The sequence below is a fragment of the Pelodiscus sinensis genome, chromosome 1 (genome assembly GCF_049634645.1).
Source record: "Pelodiscus sinensis isolate JC-2024 chromosome 1, ASM4963464v1, whole genome shotgun sequence".
In the NCBI taxonomy this organism is placed as follows: domain Eukaryota; kingdom Metazoa; phylum Chordata; order Testudines; family Trionychidae; genus Pelodiscus; species Pelodiscus sinensis.
Window position 1 is genome coordinate 207,106,604 of NC_134711.1, and position 19,006 is coordinate 207,125,609.

The window sequence follows — 19,006 nt, forward strand, 5'->3', positions numbered from 1 at the left end:
CATCCATGTCCTATTTACTTCTATTATGTAATCGTCAAGACAAAGGAAATTCTCAAAAAAGTCTGCACAGCAGAGTTCAATGGTACACTCATAATCTGAGACCCACGGCATCATTCTACAACATTTCTTGGTAAAACGGGTTCAATGAAACCAAAGGAGCTATAAAATTGATGTAAATAAGGTGAGACCCAGAATCCTAGTTTTTGTAGAGTCTAAGGTATATTAATCTTATTGAAGTAGCACATTATAGGCCACAGCCCCATTGTAGTAGGCAATGTACATGCACATATCAATACGATTCCTGCCCTGAAAATGTACATTCTCAGGCTATTTAACTTCCAGTATTTGTGATGCATCGACTCATTGACTTTAAAGCCAAAAGGGGCCTTTTGTGATCACCAAATCAACCCTCCTGCATATTGCAGGCCACGGAACCTCATCCATCCCACTCCTGTAATCAACTTCTAACCCCTGGCTGAATTAGTGAAGTTTTAGATCATGATTTAAATCATGATTCACATTACAGAGAATCCACTTAAGTTTAAATCAGCAAGTGACTAAAGTCCCATGAGGCAGAGGAAAGCTAACACACCATTGGGGGAAAATTCCTTCCCTGCACCAAATATGGTGATCAGTTATAGCTTGAACATGTCAGCAAAGCCTTTCAGCTAGACCCCTGGAAAAGAATTCTCTATAAAACAACTCCCAGTCCTTCCCCACCTCCATCTAGTGTCCCACTACTTGCTGTTGGTGAAATTTGCTACTAACAGTCACAGATGGACCACATGCCATTATAGGTGGTCTCGCCATCATCTCCTCCATAAACTTATCTAGTTCAGTCTTGAAGCCAGTTAGGTGTTTTGCCCCTTAAAGCTCTCCTTGGAAGATCCAGAACTTCACTTAAGTACGACTGTACTAGTAAGTGTAAAAAAGTGCACAGAAAAAATTAAAATAAAATAATTCTTAACAGTAAGAGGAAACTGATAATTAGCAGCACAATTTGTTGGCAATGACAGATATAAATATACCCCTTACTCTCTACTCATCTGAGGAAGTGGGGTTTGCCCATGAAAGTTCAGGATACTGTATATATATCTTTGTTAGTCTCTAAGGTGCTACAGGACTACTCATTGTTCTTAAAGTTACAGACTAAAACGGCTACCCTTCTGATACTTTACTTATGTTATCTTCCATATGGAAATATCAATTTCCTTTTTATTGCTAGTTTATGTTAAGTGTCTCACTGGGACAATTGTACATAATGAAATAGACTCTCTTGTCAATTTCCTGTTTCTTTCCTATGTTACATGATGAAATTAGTGTTTAATTTTGCTGCAAACTATTACAGTGAAATAAACATTGCATTCATTATTACAGTTTCTCTTCAAGTTTCCTTTCATTCTCTTCAATTCAGGGACAAAGTAAAACCACGCCACCCAAAAAGACAATTGAAGAATTCAGGGAACAGTGTAACTGGATAGACCGTTTGTGTCACCCTATAGATAGAGGCACTGTGACTTTTAAATGGATTAGTCCAGCCGCAATCTTTTGGAAGCAAGAAAACATTCTTTTTCTAAACCTAAACTGTAAGGGCACACAACGTTGCAAAAGGTTAAATGACAAATGGTAGGGATGGTTGGACATAGTTGCATTACTCATCAGTCCAATTTGAGCAACACTTACATTTGTACCTCGACATTATCTGTCAAGATTTACAGGGTGGGTACCTAATTAGGTTAGAATAGCGTACATAATCCTAAGTACAGAACCTATTCAGAGAACAGGAATACAGGGTGAAATTTCCAGAAAAGTATTTAAGTCCAATTTTCATAATCATTGAGGTCACTTAGGAATCTCAATTCCATTTTCAAAAGTGTTTAAGGTGCTTATGAAAATTGGCCTTTTTTGAAAATTTTACTCATAGCCTTTATTTAGAACATGTCACATATTGTAAAATCGTGAGTATAATGCGCACTTTTTTTCCAATTTTTTGGGGGTCAAAGTTGGGGTGTGCATTATACATAGGTGTTATTTTTTAAAGTTTTATTTTGGCAGTGTCCTGGCTCGCTGCCTGCCCAGTGCTCCTTCAGGCTGCTCTCGAAACTTTCCTGCTACAGCGCGGCATGGGGGTCGCCACCCCACCAGGCTCCCAGACAAGGCAAGGAGCCGGTGGCACCGCCAGGCTGCAGCGCCCTGGCTTGCTGCCTGCCCAGTGCTCCTTCAGGCTGCGCCCGGGGGTCCCCGCAGCAGGCGCGAGCTCGGCAAGCACCAGGGAGGGAAGAGGCTGTGCAGCCTGAACCTCCCGGGTGAGCCTGCAGGTGGGAGCTGCGTGTCCCTTCCTCCCGCTCTCCTGCAGCCTGTGGCCACCTCTGGGAAGTGGGCAAGGCTGGGCTTGGTGCTGGTGCGGTGCACGGGCAGCTGTCTGGGGGGGGATGGCAGGGGGTAGGTTTCAAACTCCACCGCTGGCTCCCCGGGCTGTGTGCATGTTTCCCGGGTGAGCCTGCAGGTGGGAGCGGCATGTCCCTCCCTCCCACTCTCCTGCAGCCCAGGTCCACCTCCAGGAAGTGGGAAAAGCTGGACTTGGTACTGGTGGGTCAGCTCCTGGCTGCGGGACAGCCGCCTGTTGGCAGAAGCTGTGGGGCTGCTAAGCTCGATGGCTTCAAACCCTGGGGAGCATTATACATAGGAGTTCAGATTTTTTCATTGCACTAAGATTCCAAAGTCAGGGTGATCATTATACATAGGTGCGCATTATACTCACGATTTTACGGTACTCTAATGTTCTTCCAGATTTCATGAAAAAAGAAATCCTAATTAGACCTCCAATTAATTAACGTGTATCTTAATTTACACTGTATTTATTTAACGCATGACCATGGAAGATGTAAAGCATCTCATGTCAGGTGTTGAGTGCCCTCAACACCACTGTAGTATCTTCTCCCCTAAGCACACCTAGGATTGGGATTCTAATATGGCACCTTTGGTAACAAAATCTATAAGAACAAAAATTTAACAGCTCTGTGCCCTTTACCACAGATTTCATATGTGGTTAAATGTCCAGATGCTGAGTAAATTTCTGAACATGGAACATGTGCACATTAACAAAAAAAGCTTTCTCCCAGAATTGATATCATAATCACCATGGAAGAGACATCTGGTGCCATAAGCATTAGGAGGAACCCAGGTAAAGTATTAACAGAGTTTATGGACAAAGAGTATGCAGAGGCAAAGATGGGTAATTTGCTAATGAGCAATGCAGATTTTTTATTAAGCAGAAAAGAATACCTTGGCTGAATGAATAAATCAAATATCTTCATTAAATAAATGATAACTGCTATTTTCAAAATTTAAGGCATACAGAAAAATATTTGATAAATGAGTGTGCAATTACTGTCATGGGCTGCTAACTGCAGCCCTTTGGAATCTTTCTATAAAATGGTAATAGACATTCAATACAGCCTGTAAGAGGAAAAAATGAAGCAGAAGTTCTAACGTACAGTGGGGCAGATATATTAGCTTCTTCTGGCCTTTGGCAAAAAAGCATTAAATGAGCCATCAGTGGAACCCAAAATGGCAGCCAAAGGACATTTTAGAATCTTACCTTGGCTTCTGGTACTCTAATTCATTTCCAAAACATTTCATTTCTAACTAATTCTGGAGTTTAATGACAGGATGCAAAGGACTGGTTCAGGTTTCAGGCAAGGTTTTAACAATAAATTTTTTAGGCTGCAGAATCTTTATGCACTTAGCACTGATTTATCGGCACTGGCAGAAAAAAAGTACTTAAAGGCAACATTATATAAAGAGATGAATTCTGCCTTTGTTAAGAGTTGGAAAGAGCAGTACATTCTATTTCAAAATCAATTCTTAAGGACATGTGATTAATAAAAACATGGTGGGTATATTATCTATTTGGTCAACAGGCAAAAACTGAATAAATGAACAATTTTGTAAACAATAAGTAATAGTGGGCACACTTTGATATAATAGGAATGTTCAATTTCTTGACTGGTAACAATTACAGATGTCAAAACGAGGCTGTTAAATATATAGCTTTACTTGTGACAGGCCCACAAATGTTAAATGGAAACATAATATTACTTCTGAGGGCCTTTTCTCCATAATTCTGCAAATGTTATATTTCAGATAAACGTGGATGCTCCAGTATGGCACGGGGGAGCACAGGTCACTGACTGCACAGAAGTGGAAGAGCACTGTGTATAGCTTCCTGCCAGGAAACAGATTCAGCAGTGAGGCTGCACCCACCCAGTCATAGCGCAAGAACTAGGCTTGCCTTAGAAACATGCAAGGATCTTGTCCCTCCATGCTAGGTGCACCAGATGTGGGCAGGTAGGCTCAGAAAGGCAGAATCCAAATGTGGAAAGGCTTGGTGTGGGGAGATCCAGGTGTAGGCTGAGAGGATTCTGTGTGGGACAATATGGGTGCAAAAGACTTATTTGGGGATTCGGGTACAGCAGGAGATCTGGATGCACAGGGACTTGTTGGGGGATTCTGGATGCAGTGGTAACGGGACTCTGCAGAGGGATCTAGTTGAAAGTGGTTGCAGTCTGAGTGTGGGAGGATATTTGTGCGGGGTCCAGATACTGGGGTAATGGGGTTCAGCAAGGTTGGGATCCATGTGCAGCTGGTTGGAACTCAGTAGAGTGGGGATCTGGGTACAGGTGGTTTGTCGGGGTGGTCCAGGTGCAAGGTGAGTGGGGCTCACTGTGGGGGTAGTTTTCAGCGCTTCCTACAGGTGGGGGAGAAATGTATAGGTTTTGTCTCTCGCGGTTCTGGATGCTGTGCAGGGAAAGAAGAAAGCCCTGTCCTTCCCAACCCAGTTGGCAGGAACAGCTGAGTTGACACAGAGTAGGAGTCACCAGCTGCATTTTTCCCAGACCTACACCTTGCCCCACAGTGATTCACTTTTCTGCCAGCTGCCCTGGATACCCCAAATATACTGCTTGGGAGGGTCACATGACTGTTCTTTTGGCTTTCCTATCAGTCATTTAAGCCTATAAGTCATTTTTGGGGTGGGGAAAGGAAAAAAATCTGTGGGGTACATAAATTCTGTGCATGCGTAATAGTGCAAAATTCCCTCAGGTGTAGCAATATGCATACTGATGGATTTCCAACTAGCATATATCACAGTATACAGGGTTTTTATGTTATAAAATTAATATATTAAAACTATTATAGCTTTGTTACTGCTGCAAGGCAGACAGATGCAATTTTATTCACTGCACAATCCCTTTTGTGCGGAAAAAACAGTCTACTTCTATATAAAAGGGAAATGTTTATATATAACTATATATATGATTTTATTGGTATTAACAGAACGCAATCCCATACATTGAGCCAACAGAAAGAAAACATTTCAAAATACATTTTAAAAGTATCTCTCCATAAGATAATATGAAATATCAAGTAATTAGCATTGACATTATTACATTACACCCTTAGCCAAATATATAAAGGAAAAGCACATTCTAATCACAGAGATAGAGGCAAATATTTAACTCATAGGGGATCCAGAACATAATGATAAATAACAATATTAGAATCTACTTTGAGTGACATCCAGACAAATACTGGCCCCAAAACAACCCCATGGAGTGTGAGTGCTGTACAGAGAATACTTGATGCCTGTTCTGTGAGGCAGCATCATCACATGTTAAGTCCTAGAAGATAAGGAGGATTTGTAGATTGTATCTGCGGAGTCTAATAAATCCCAGCATGAGGTATCTTCTCCATCACCGTCATCAACACCAGTTTCAGTGTATGCTCTGATAATTCATTACAAGCCATTAAACAGATATTAAGTCTCCAAATAGTCTTGGCACACCTTGACTTGGAAGAATACACTTAATTTAATATGATACAGCAAGTTAACTTCCTTCACTAATGTGAAGTACACTTAAATTATATTAGCTTTCTCCGCTTTGCCTGAATGAAGTCACTGAAGTCCATAAAAACAACAGGATTTTATAGTTACCATAGCTGATCCCTCTTTAATTCCTCGAAGTCTGTGGAACACAACTGTGTGTCATCAGAGCCCTTCCCCTGCCATGACCCTTTTCCCCTGCCGTTCTCCCATGCAGAGGGCAGTATTTTCTGCAACTGTGTTCCATGTAGACAGGATATGATTTTGTGCCTAGTCCCATTGTGGAAAGGATGCGTTCTTCAAAAGACTGGTAATTGGTCTGCCCCTTTAACACTTTCCTGGAGTCCCCATATCCAGACATTTGGTTGTCTATGCTTTAAAATGTCTGTTCTCTTTAAAAAACATCAAAGTTTTTCAAGAAGAATTAAACTTTCTGAACGGAGGCCATTAGGTTGCTTGCAAGAGGCTGAAGATGTGTCTCCGTCGTGCCAATTCTCTCCGATCTAAATTCTCTAATCATTAGTTTATCAATCTGAGTCCAATCAGTTCAGTGCCAAGAGAAGTGGATCCGATTTGGCATGGAGAGGTTCTATCAACTCTTGCAGTGTATTAGCCTAATATGATAAAGCAGTGATACAATATGATGAAAGAACTGTGACGTGCCATTATTTCCATATCATATTAGTATATTAGAAATACCATCATGCAATCCTGATACAAGAGAAAATAGCAATGTTGGCAAGATTTTCATAAGGCTTTAGCACTACAGTGCTTTTCTTGTCTGCATGCATGTGCACTCATGAGCACACGGACATGGCACTGTTTTGGCTTTATACTACGATCCTTCAGAAATTTCAGTTTCTGGTGCACACAACTATGTAGAAGTATGAAGTTTTGCATTTTCACCTAGGATATACTTAAAAAATGAAGATCAATTAAAAGACAATCAAATAAACTAATGCATATTTACTTCCTCCGTGTAGTCTGGTTTACTTGGGACTAACCTATTTGGCAAGCACTGGGACAGGGATGGGAATTAGAAGAAAGGGAGAGCAATCCAACCTGACCTCTCTGAATATACCATAGACACAAACATGTCCTACTTGCAGCTAATTAGGAAATATCTGAAGGAGATCTGGCTCATTTCACTCTCCCAAATGGAGATGCAGTATTGTGAAGTTATGAGCTGAACATCAGAAATAGAGACAAGCCATTTTATTTTACCTGACTTTTGAACATCTAATGTTAGTGTGGATTCAAAGATCATCACAATCTTGAAACCTACTGGGTCTGTGGTGTTAGTCGAGAAAAAGGGGAAAATACTAGCATATAGTTAAATTAAATAATTAGGGTTAAACAGCTTCTTCAAAAGTCAGGCTGCCTAAGTAGATAGAATGTTTCTTTTATGATAAACTGTATGCATTTTTACACACACATAGATACACACACATAGATACATACACAAACACATTTTGCTTTTTAAATTTTATCACTGCGGGAAAGTGCCTCTGGGTTTAAACTACACAGAAAAAAAAAGATTTGTGAATACTGTATAATCTAGCTTTACCCATTTAGCCAAAATGAAACTTAGTTGGTGAGGTTCACCCCTTCCTTTTCAGGAAGTTTTTTCCGCCCTGAAAAAAGAACACCTAGGATGGAAAGAGGACACAAGACCAGGAAGTTCCGTTTTTACACTTTTGTATAACAGATGACAAAGGCTGATTAACGGAAAAGAGCTACCATCCCAATAAAAGAAAAGAGAAATTAACAGAAATCCTGGATGGAAAGAATAATAGGCCCATCTAGTTCATCCCCAACCTTCAAGGAAAAAAGCTGCATACTGTCCTTAAATTCTTTGATAGTACTACTTCACAATTAGCAATTGTGCTAGCTATTCTATCTGCTGAAGTAGAGGATGAGAGAGGAGAAGAACAGCTCATACAACAATAACCTGAGTATTGAAGTCTATGGGAATTCTTACATAACCTATTGTCTAAAATAAGGAACACTTCTCCTGCTGCAACTGCAGCTAGTGAAAAAAAAAAGGGCTGATTTCAAAACTCGCTTGACTAACAATCCATTTTGATCAGGCATATTAACCCAGACTCCACTTTACTTCTGTAAACTATTGGCTGATTGTTTGGTGGGGTTACTTATGGAAGTGGGCAAGTGAGTTGGAGAGAAAAAAGAAACTTTTTTATCTTTGAGCCCATTTTAAAACATTATGTGCTATCCTCAATATTTAAAATCATATTCATGGTCTTGGGTTTGCTGGGAGGGAGGGATTGGAAGAAGACCTACAATAGTCTGAGGAATCTGTTGTATCTGTATTGCACCATCATCTTTCAAATCTAAGATAACCGGCTTTATGATGTCAGCTGGGATATCTAAGGAGAATGCTTCATTCTCCTGACATTTTACCACACGTAAGTTGACACTTTTGATTTTGAGAAATGAAGCAGGGTTCAATTCCATTACAACAAGACTGCATTAACTACTGGATTTCTAAAATCAGTTCTTTTATGTACCCTACGTAAGATGTCTGGGAAATCCAATGTGCTTTTATAGGAGGGCCTTCTGTGGTGACTGTGTCCCCCTTTTTGACTGGCAGAGGGCACATGACCTTCTCTTGTTGGTGGCATTGGTAGAGCACATTTATTTTTATGGTGCTATAATCCAATTACATTGTAAATTAGGTGGTGTCAAATTCCTCAAAGAACTTTATCAAGAAATTCTTGGGAAGAAGCTATTCAATAATATTTTTATAAGCACTGTGGTCAGGGGAGCAAACAGACTTGCTGGGCTTTCTAGACAAGTGCGGGGGAGGGGCAGCTCTGTGCTCCCAGAATGGATGGGGCCACAGGCAGAAGGTGCAGGGCTGGGAGGCCCTCAGTGCCACCCAGAGTGTGCTGCACTGTGACCATCCCACCCACAGCAGCCCACAGAGCTTCCCAGAGCCCAGGCTGCAGTGGCAATTTAAAAGGTCTGGGGTGCAGCTGTTCCTCTTGTTCCCTCGCAGGGGCAAAATTGTGGTAATATCACACAATGGTTAAGTTCCTTTTCTGTTATGCTTTAGATCTATTATCATAGTTCCATTATTAGTTATTCACAATGCACTTAGACTTATATGAATACACTGCAGTCCAAATTACTTACTGGTTGTTTAAAGGCAAACAAAATGAAAATGTGCTTTTATAATATTTAAGCATAACTGGGGGCTAAATAATTTATTTTACTACTTGAAAATGACAACACATACCACAGTGTAACTCTATATTAACATGAAATATTGTGCTAACTGCATTATGAAGTGTTCACAAATGTCAGCTATTTAAGGCAGGGACTGGTTTATATTTTCCTACATAGGCAGCTTAATTGTCTTTTTTTGCAAATCATTCACAAGCTGACTCTGTATTTTTTTTATAGCATTTACCAAATAATTTGTACGAAGACATTTCAGCTTATGAGTTATGTGAATCTTTCACTTTGGTGAATGCTATTCGTGGTGTGTGACTGATCACCAAAGTCACATGTTATTGCTAGTGTGTAAGAGGTTAGCTATTTAGAAACAGGAGATCAAATGACACACACAATGAACAAGTAATACACTTTTTGGATGCATGTACATTATGAGATTTGCAAACATTTTGACAATTAAACTAGCTGTAGTTCACATATAAAAATTAATATGATCAGATTAGTGTCTCTCATAGGATTATATTTGTTCAAATAGATCTAAGGGCAAATGACTTTCCTAAAGTGATTACACAATCAAAACTGCTTACCAGAAAGCTTTGAAGATTCCTACAACTACTGTAATAATGTAAGAAATATGTGGTAGTTAAGTATTTGGGCCAGTTTGCAGGAGTGGGAGTTATAGTCCATCTGAAAGTGTATGTCTACACAGCAGCATTAAAGGGCCTGGGGCTGCAAGTTGTTCCTCTCATTCCCCCGCGGTGGCAAAATTGTGGAAATATCACATGAAATAAAAGAGTGCATCTACACAGCAAGCCATTATTTCAAAATAATGTCAAGCTGAAGGACTTCTTTCTTCAACTCCTGTAACCATTTCACAAGGAGTAAGGGAAGGTGAAGGAAGATTGTTCTTCCTTCAACTTCCTGCTGGGTAGACAGCACCAAAAGCCAAATTAAGCTATTTTGACTTCATCTATGCAATTGACGTAGCTGAAGTTGCATAGATGAATTTGACTTTTGCCTGTTGTGCAGACGTGCCCAAAGTGATTATGAGAGAATGAATGCATTTCGTTGTATATCAATCCAATGAGAAAAACAGAAGGAATGTTAAATTAGATCCCTTAAATAGTTGGGAACATCACAGAGTTTCCAAAAGTGACAAACAAAAAAGAAAGCAAAAGGTGAGCAAAAGATTTCAATCTGTGGGAAATGACTGGGAGACACACTCAATAAGGAAGCCTACCGAGATATCAGAATTTAAAATGACTTCAGTACACAGAGTTCTAAATGAAGGGAGGGATGAATGAGGTGAAAGCCATCATGCAACATTGACAGAACTCTCACAGGGAAAATGATAGACAGAAATGAGGGCACATCAGTAGTCACTGATGAGCAGCTAACTTGAGAAGACTCACTTTGATCTGATTTTTAACAAAACACATAATACATTACTGCAGTCTCCTGGGAGCACATCTTCTTACAAATGCAGATGTTATGCATTTTAATTTCTAAACAGATTACGATCTGCCTAATGAATAATAATACTGTGTTTCTGGTAATGTTTCATATGAACAAAGGAGTATATGGAGTAATAGCAGGCTTACATGCTTTCCTGTTCTTGCAGTAAACACTTAATTTGCAGAACAGCAAGTCTCTGAATTCACACTTTCTAGTGAAAACCACTGAAATACTAATTGCATCTTACATCTGTTTTCTCTAGGTTAGCAGTGTCTCAGTGTATATTGCTATCTCAATTCACATATTCACAACACAAAGAGCAGGAGATACTCTGTGCAGGAGATACTGTTCCAATAATTTAACTATATTTCTAGTACATTTATGTAACTGCACTAAGAGCCAAATTCTGTGGTTTGAATAACCTGACACTGACATAGCAATGAATACAGACTTTGGGGGAAAGAAACAGATTCTTCCCCTCTGTACACTCTATGAACTGTTTCCTTGCTGCTTCTGCTGCTCTAGGGCTGCTGTAACTCCCTCTCCATTGGGGAGACAGTTGGCGTGTCTGAGAATTTTGTCTGAAAAGCTATTCTGACATGTCTTGATGAATGTTAGCAGATTTATAACCATTTAAAGAGGGGAAAGCCGCTGCAATCTTCAGGACTGTGTAGGTCAAACAGACGCCAGCAGAGACAAGGGGGAGCTGGATGGTACTTGCACAGGAATAAACAAATGAGGAGTGGCTTCAGTGACACAGCTAACACCGTCTTTCAATATTCCATCAGGAGAATTAGTGTGCTCCTAAGAAACCCAGGCTGCATAATCTCTGTGACTTGTTTGAGAAGGATGGCTTAGATGAAAGGAAGTACCGGGTCAGAGTCATGCAGTTCTGGATAATGCTTTATGGGAAGATGCTACTGCATTAAATGGTGAGTGGCTTGACCTGGCCCAGATGTAGCAAGGAATGCAGAACATGACTGCTGAATTATGAAGAAACATACTACCCATGCATACAGCAAGTTCCATTCTTTCCAGCATTATCTGTCTTTTTAGAATTGCCTGTATCCTTATTGAGCTAATATAACAAAATAAGATTACCAAAAGGGAACTTCCCATCACTTACAATATCTGGAAAAAGCAGGACTTATCTGGCAAGGCAGTGAGGGCGGTGATTCCATTAAGGAATATATAAACATCATTTCTTCTTGTATACATTTTATAGTACCTTCTTTTTCTTTTTGAGAAGGCAGAAGCAGGAAAGAAGTCATGGGTCTGGCTCAAAACATGGTGATCACAGTGGAGCACATTGTTGTGTTCATTTCTCACTGAGGTGGGGCTACTAAATGCTTTGTTTTTTACATAAATAAGCATTGATTCTTTCTGTGTTCCTCTGCATAGTTTATATATCCAGCATGCATTTGGTCCCTCTCTCCCTTTCAATATTAGAAAGATACATTAGAAGTATTTTAGAATGGCAAAATGAAGCCCTCAGAAAAGCGGCAATACCAAAGTTAAGGCTGCCTGGGTAAATTTAACACTATCCTCTTGGGAATACACAGTGCAACGCAGCATACTACTTTTTTCCTTGTGCCTTATTCAGTATATGGGCAGGTTCATGCTCTGTGAGAGTGAAATTCATCCCTGTGCAGAGAATCAGCACAAGATCTATGCACCATTTAAGGCCATAAAACAGGACCTCAGTTGGACTCCAGTGGTGATTAGGCTTCATGCTGGCCCTCTGCATGGGATGAATTTCGTTCTAAATTAGAGATTGAATTTATTTCTATCTGTATTGCTCAATGTGTCACCTCTGTACCTAGTAGGCTGCACAACATCCAAGAACCATAATGAATAAGGTTGATGTCTTTCAGACCCAGACCTTATTTACTTTTCAGCCCTGCTTTCATTACTGCCTGTTGGTGAAATACCTAAAATAGGCATGAAAAAAAATTACAAAATTTAAAATGGCAGAAATGTGTTTTACTCTCTCTGCTCCAGAAAACAGCAGAATAGTTTTGGGCTGATTGCAGGGTTGCCCCTTGATTTTACTGGTCATTTATGGAGGTTTCATTAATGGGATAACTCCCCAGCCCTAAAATGGACTAAACAAACAAGGTTGTTGTTACAGCAAAGCGACAGATCTGCCACTGTTTAGGTTAAAACCAGCTTTCTGTTTAAAACCTGATTCTACTAAGTACCCTAAACGCTATGTCCAAATAAAAGGTAAAAGATTGCTGGAAAACAACTGTTTCATTTCATGAAAAGTTTCAAGGTTTACAAATTTGGTTTTGCTCTCATGTTAAAAAAAGTGACCTACTCAAAACTGTCATGAAAAAAAACCATATAAAAATAGAAAGATCCATGAACAGCCAATTGTCTGAGTTTGGGACACTCTCTAGGGATATGAAATACCTGAGTTCAAGCTCCTGGTCTGCCATATATGACCTTGGACTTGAAGTTGTGTTTGCCACATCCCAGGTGAGTGCCCTAATCACCAGACATTGGCTTTTCAATCATAGAACTGGAAGGGACCTCAAGAGCTTATCAAGTCCAATCCTCTGCCCTCATGGCAGGACCAAGCTTATCTTGCTCTCTCAATTCCACACTTGACCCAACAAGCTCTCCTGATGAAATTTTTGCTGAAACCAGAACATGTTGATTACACTAAATGGCCTTTTCTGACTGATAATAATTTTGTCAGAAAATTTTCAACCAGCTCTAAAAATTGGGTGCCCACTACACATAATTTACAGAGACTATTATTGGTAAATATCCAAAGTTCTTTTTCATTTTTGGTGGGGCTTCTACTTTCTTCTCAGAATTATGAGGATCCCACCATTTTTGCTTATTTTATGTCCTCCCACTTTTGAGGTATGCCATAGTCACCCATGCTTCTGGCAGCGGGGACACTATTTAGAGCATGTAAACCTCACTCCTTTAATTGTTCACATGGATCATGGTGGAATGATGCACTGCATATCCTAAACTGAGAAGTTTGAATTTGGGGCCAAGAACTTATGTTGGGAACATGGGAAGGGGTCTTCTTTATGTAAGACCAGCGCACTTAGTAACTTTCCAAACTAAGAGATGATTATTCCCAGATTCAGGAGACCAGGTAGTTGGGAAAATAATAACAATGTGATTGCATGGAGTTTGGAAAATGTTCATTGCTGTTTGCAGAAACAGCACATGATCATATTTGATTGTACTAGTCCCTTGTCTGTAAATTGTGACTACATAGAATGATTATTGACATTTATGTAAATTTCTGTACATTCCAGGCTCTAGGTTCCTCTAGCAAATTAGTGCAATTTCTGTTTGAATATTCTCACTTAAAGATAATTCCAAATTATACACACAAAGTTTATACCTGGAATGGAGGCTGAAATCAGTCAAATGATCTGTGATTGCCTAAATCTTAATTTTACAAATTAGATAGATAAAATAGAACACTTCCTCTGAGCTCCTCCCATCTCACCTGCATCCAGTGAAGCAGGCTGTACAATTCTAGCATACTTCTCCAATATCCTAATATCACACCTCAATTCCAAATTGAGACCTTGCTTGTGTTTCTAAACTAGTCTAATGCTTTACATTTGCAGCTTAGAAATAACAATAAAGTGCTCTCCCTATTCACTTTGTTCCTTTCTTTTTGGTAAACTTATTTTTAACTTGTATTTTCTTTTTAATATTGTTGAATTTAATATAACATAATCAATGGCTTTTGCTTGCAACTTGCAGAAAGCAGCTGTGGCTATCATGTTGGACCAATGCATTTTATTATCAGAAAGGCCCCCCTTAATTTGCAATATTGTGGAAATAGCACAACATTTGCTTTTTCTACAATTCTGTCTGCCCCAAGTGGCTAGCAGCTAAGGCTCCCAACTCAGCTTGTAGGTAACTGGCAGCCCACTGCCAACCCTATGCATTAATCACTGTAATATAGATGCAACAACATGTCTGCTTTAGGGATGTCAGATGGTGTGTATATGAATAGTCATGTAACTGCAACAAATTTTAATGGCTACATGACTATTTGATAGTCCCTGGGGGTGGGACTGGCAGCCAATGCAATCCGAGCCCCACTCTAAGGGAGCCCATGGCCACCCAGTGCTACTGCCTCTCTATCAGAGCAGCAGCACAGGGTGGCAGGTGGGAGCTGTTTTGAGAGGGGAGACGGTTTAAAAACCAGCTACCCATGCAGACCGGCAGGAGCCATCCCACATTGCTGCCTCTGATACAGAAGCAACAGCGCAAGGTTTCAGCAACCCCTGTCTGTGTTGGACCTGAGCTCTGGCATGGAGCAGCCTCTATCCGTGGGGAGTTTGGATCTCCTCCCCATCCTCCGCAGACAGTGGCTGCTGCCATGGAGCAGCCACTGTCTACGGCAAGCCCAGGATCACTGTGGACAGAGGCTATTTCACAGTAACCTCCTCTGCCCCAGCCTGCATTGCTGCCTCTGATAGAGACAGCAGGGCGGAAGGAGACAGACGGCATAAAATTAGCAGGCATAACATAATTCTTGAGCATTTATATTGGTCAAGCAATCTTTTCTTAAACAGGTCTTCTCTTGCTTTTCCAAATTACTGCAATTAGTAAATGTCTGCTGTTATTTTTCTGTGATTTTCCATGTCATTTCTACAACTCAGCAGCAATTACTTTACAATCATCCTATAACTCAAGTAGAGACTTAATTATTAGGGAATTCATGGACGTAGCTGAGCCAACATCTTGCATTTAGTGCCCTGCTTTCTAATTGACTACTGACTATGTATAAACTTCCTTATTCTCTTTTGGCCTTGTTTGAGCAACAACTCATTGCCCACTAATCACTACTAGGAGCCACCTGACCCTTCATTGTTGCTTTGTCCAACTCTGCCTGACTGCATCTCCTGACCCTACAAGGCAACAGAGAGGCAGCAACACAGGTCAGAGGGGCAGGTAGGAGCCAGTACACACGGAAAGCCACTTTCAAGCCGGCTCCCCCCAAGAATTGGCTCATGCAAAGCCTCTCTATCAGTCTCTCTATCAGCCAGCTCTCCACGGAGCCACTTGTCTCCCCTCCTAACCCACTTCCTCCCACAGAGGCAGTGTGTGTGTCGGGGGGGGGGGGGGGGCTCAGGCAGAAGCCAGTGCTTGTGGGGAGCCAGCTTTTAAACTGACAGAGGCAGCAGCACTAGGGGGAGTAAGGGAGGCTGCTGCAAACAGCCTCTGTCTGCAGCAGGCCCAGGCTCACTGTGGACAGAGGCTGCTGCCGCCCTGTGCTACTGCCTCTGATACAGAGGCAGCAGCAGGGAGTGGCAGAAGTGTACTGGCTGCCAGCCCTGACCCTGGAGATTACTAAACAAGTTTTGATACAGTTACACGATTATACACTAGTACAGGGGTTCTCCAACGTCCTTGTACCATGACCCCCTTTTCACAAGAAAAATTACTACACAACCCCAAGAGGGGGACTAAAGCCTGAGTCCATTTGAGACCCCCTTGCTATGGTTAAAGGGGAGGGAGCAAAACAGAAACCCAGGGCTTTAGCCACAGGCAGGGGGCCTGTAATCTGAGTCCCGATGGTGAGGTTCAGCCCTGGGCTCAAGCAAGTCTAAACTAGCCTTGGTGACTCCATTAAAATGAGTGAGAGAGAACAGCTGCACTATACTCACAAACTCATGTGTTTCTCTGAAATCATGAGGACTAAAGCCTTTCACATATATAAAAAAAGATGAGATTCTGATTGAACCACTTGATTCCCAGAACTAGGGCTTTAAGAAAACCACCCTAAGTGGCAAGCGTAGGTGACACATCCTTACAACACTTAACGACAGAAGTGTGCACTTGGTCTGAGCAACTCAGCCACATCCAGTCTCGCTAGTGCTCTGTGAGGTTGAGATTCACCCCAGGGGAATGGCCAGTAAAAACCCTGGACATCTTGTAAGGCCACAAAATAGCATGTAAATGAACCGTGAGTGTTTAGGCCTCATGCTGGCCATCTACACAGAGATAATTTTGAAATTAATGATTTAATATTTATTGTTATCGTTTCTGTTCAGTGTGTGGCCCTACATTTAATACAGTGAACAACATCCAGCTACCATATCAGATGTTCTCAGTAAAGGACACAGTTCCAGAATTAGTGTCCTAAATAATCCTAACAGGGACTGGCTTTCTTCATAACTTAACAATAGTCTCAGAGGGGGGTCGTGTTAGTCTGTACCTGCAAAAACAATGAGGAGTTCTGATACACCTTACAGACTAGAAATCTGTTAGTCTCTAAGGTGCTACAGGACTCATTGTTTTAATAACAACAACAGAATATAAATATTGCAAGAGAGTTGGAGCAAAAGACTACAGGAGAGTGAAGGAGAGAAAATATATGAGCCCCAGATTAAATAGGTCCCAGGGTAAACTAGCAAGGTCTAACCGAAAGCCAGCAGGAACCACAGACGTTAACTATCTGGTATTGTGTAAACACATACCCACTTGAAATTTTAGAGTTTACATGTTCACATGCATGGGTGGAGAGGCAGGTGGGGGGTGGCTTTTAAGATGACTTCCCCCCAAGTATCAACTCCCATCTGCTCTCCCTGTGTCTGAGGGGAGGTGGCTCCACAGAAGCCAGCATGTGTGGAGGGCTGGCTTAAAAGTTGGCTCCCTACATGTGCTGGATCTCACCTGCCCACTCCTATTACCTAGCAAAATGGGGCCCAAACTTGGTTGGGGGCCTCTCAACACTACTGAAACATAAACAACAAATAATAGAACAAGATAATCAGAAAATAGATTATTTGTAAAACGAATGTTTTGAGAAACTACTTTTTTGTATACAAATGACAGATAATATACCCACTATCGCCCTGAATTAGAATGGCATGCTCAGGTATGCCAGCTTTTATTTTTACAGACCTCTATTAACTGCCCTAAGACATAAGGTACGTTACTGCAAAGAGAGATTCCTCTTTACTACAAGAGATGGAAACCTGTGATTTTGGGAGCAGCAGATAATATGGTCTGCTTTCTAAATATGTCCTTTCTGATGACTCTACTGTTCCAAGATGGTTGCACAATCTATGACAAATAGTAAGAGAAGGTTTGTTTCCTTATACTCCCTGTGAATCTGTCTATAGCCCGGTGTTGTCTTATCTTAAATTATAAAATATCTGGAGCAGGAATTGTCTTTTTTGTTTTCTGTTTGTACAGTACCTAGCACAACAGTTCCTGGTCCTTGGCTGTCACTTGTAAGAACTATGGTAATGCAAAAAAACCCCACTTAGCTGCCTAAATAAATCTCATTCTCAGATTCCTTTCTGACGGTAGCTGCCCAAAGGCCTTCCAGCACAAGCCATATCCTATTTCACGTTTCCATCTTCATTATATTCATATCAGGAGCTAAAGATCTGGACCTCCCACCAATGACTAAAGCTTCAGTAACTTTATGTTGACACCAAGAAGGTCAACAGAAGAACCCTGACATATTGTTACACTCTCCGTATCACCTATGGCCAGGGAATTATGTAGACCTAAATCCTAGACCCAGTCAAACTGTTTATGTGCATAAGGCCTGGTCTACACTGTGAGTTTAGGTCAAGCTTAGCTGCAGTAGGCTGATTTTCTTGGCCTCTGGGAGATGTCTCACAGTGCTCTGCTGTGACTGCTCTGACTAAAACTTTCAACTCTGCTGTTCTTCAAGTGCACAGGAAAAGCTTCAGGAAAATCTGAATGTCATTTCCTGTGTGGCCAGCATGGCGAACAGACCTCAGAGCAGGCAGCACATCTTAGCAGCACACATGACCATGAATGCTCAGGATAAAAAATGAGCACCAGCATGGAGCATGCAAGAGATTCTGGACTTGACTGCTGTGTGGGAAGAGGACTCTGTTCTTGCAGAACTACTGATCAGCAAAAGGAACACAGATATTTGTGCCAACACAGCAAAGGGCATGGAGGAAAAAGGATATGTCAGGGAGGCCCAGTAGTGCCACATGAAAATAAAGGCAGTGAGGTAGTCATACCAGAAGACAAAGGAGGCAATCAGATTGTCTGGATAACCACCACAAACATGCTGTTTTTATGAGCAGCTTCATGCTATCCAGTTGGGGGACCTGACCAGCTTCCCTAGCTAGTCTGTGGCTTCCTCCCAAGACACTCCTCTGACAGCCTCAGGCAGCAGCATGGAAAACAGTGTGGATGAAGGAGGAGGAGGAGAATGGTCAGCAGGTGAGTGCAGCAACCAATCTCAGTGAAAGCTAAGATCATTTTTATAACACTGGAGACAATCCCCTCCTCCCAGGATGTCTTGCAGCCAGGCCCTGATGGTGGGGAGGGCACTTCTCGTGAGTTCACATTTTTTAATCTTGCTACAAGTGGGTTAAGGCAATTGGGTATGATGTTTGGTGGCCACTCGGCTTACCCAGTAGAGGCTCCCCAGAATAGCTTGATAATGGGTCTGGAAATGGAATGGGAATCCTCCCTGCA

At 41.3% G+C, this 19,006-nt stretch overlaps 1 protein-coding gene across 6 annotated transcripts in view; it reads right to left on the minus strand.

The window, feature by feature from the left end:
* CNKSR2 (connector enhancer of kinase suppressor of Ras 2) overlaps positions 1-19,006 on the minus strand; it is a 377,408-nt gene that overhangs the window by 12,416 nt on the left and 345,986 nt on the right. Inside the window, exon 21 of one of the 6 annotated variants that reach the window (XM_075913328.1) lies at positions 5,365-6,498. The exons of the other annotated variants lie outside the window; for them this stretch is intronic. Within the exon in view, the coding sequence (XP_075769443.1) occupies positions 6,494-6,498 (5 nt within the window). The 3' untranslated portion in view covers positions 5,365-6,493. Of the gene's footprint in view, positions 1-5,364; positions 6,499-19,006 lie in introns of those variants that run through there. 6 annotated transcript variants of the gene reach the window in all.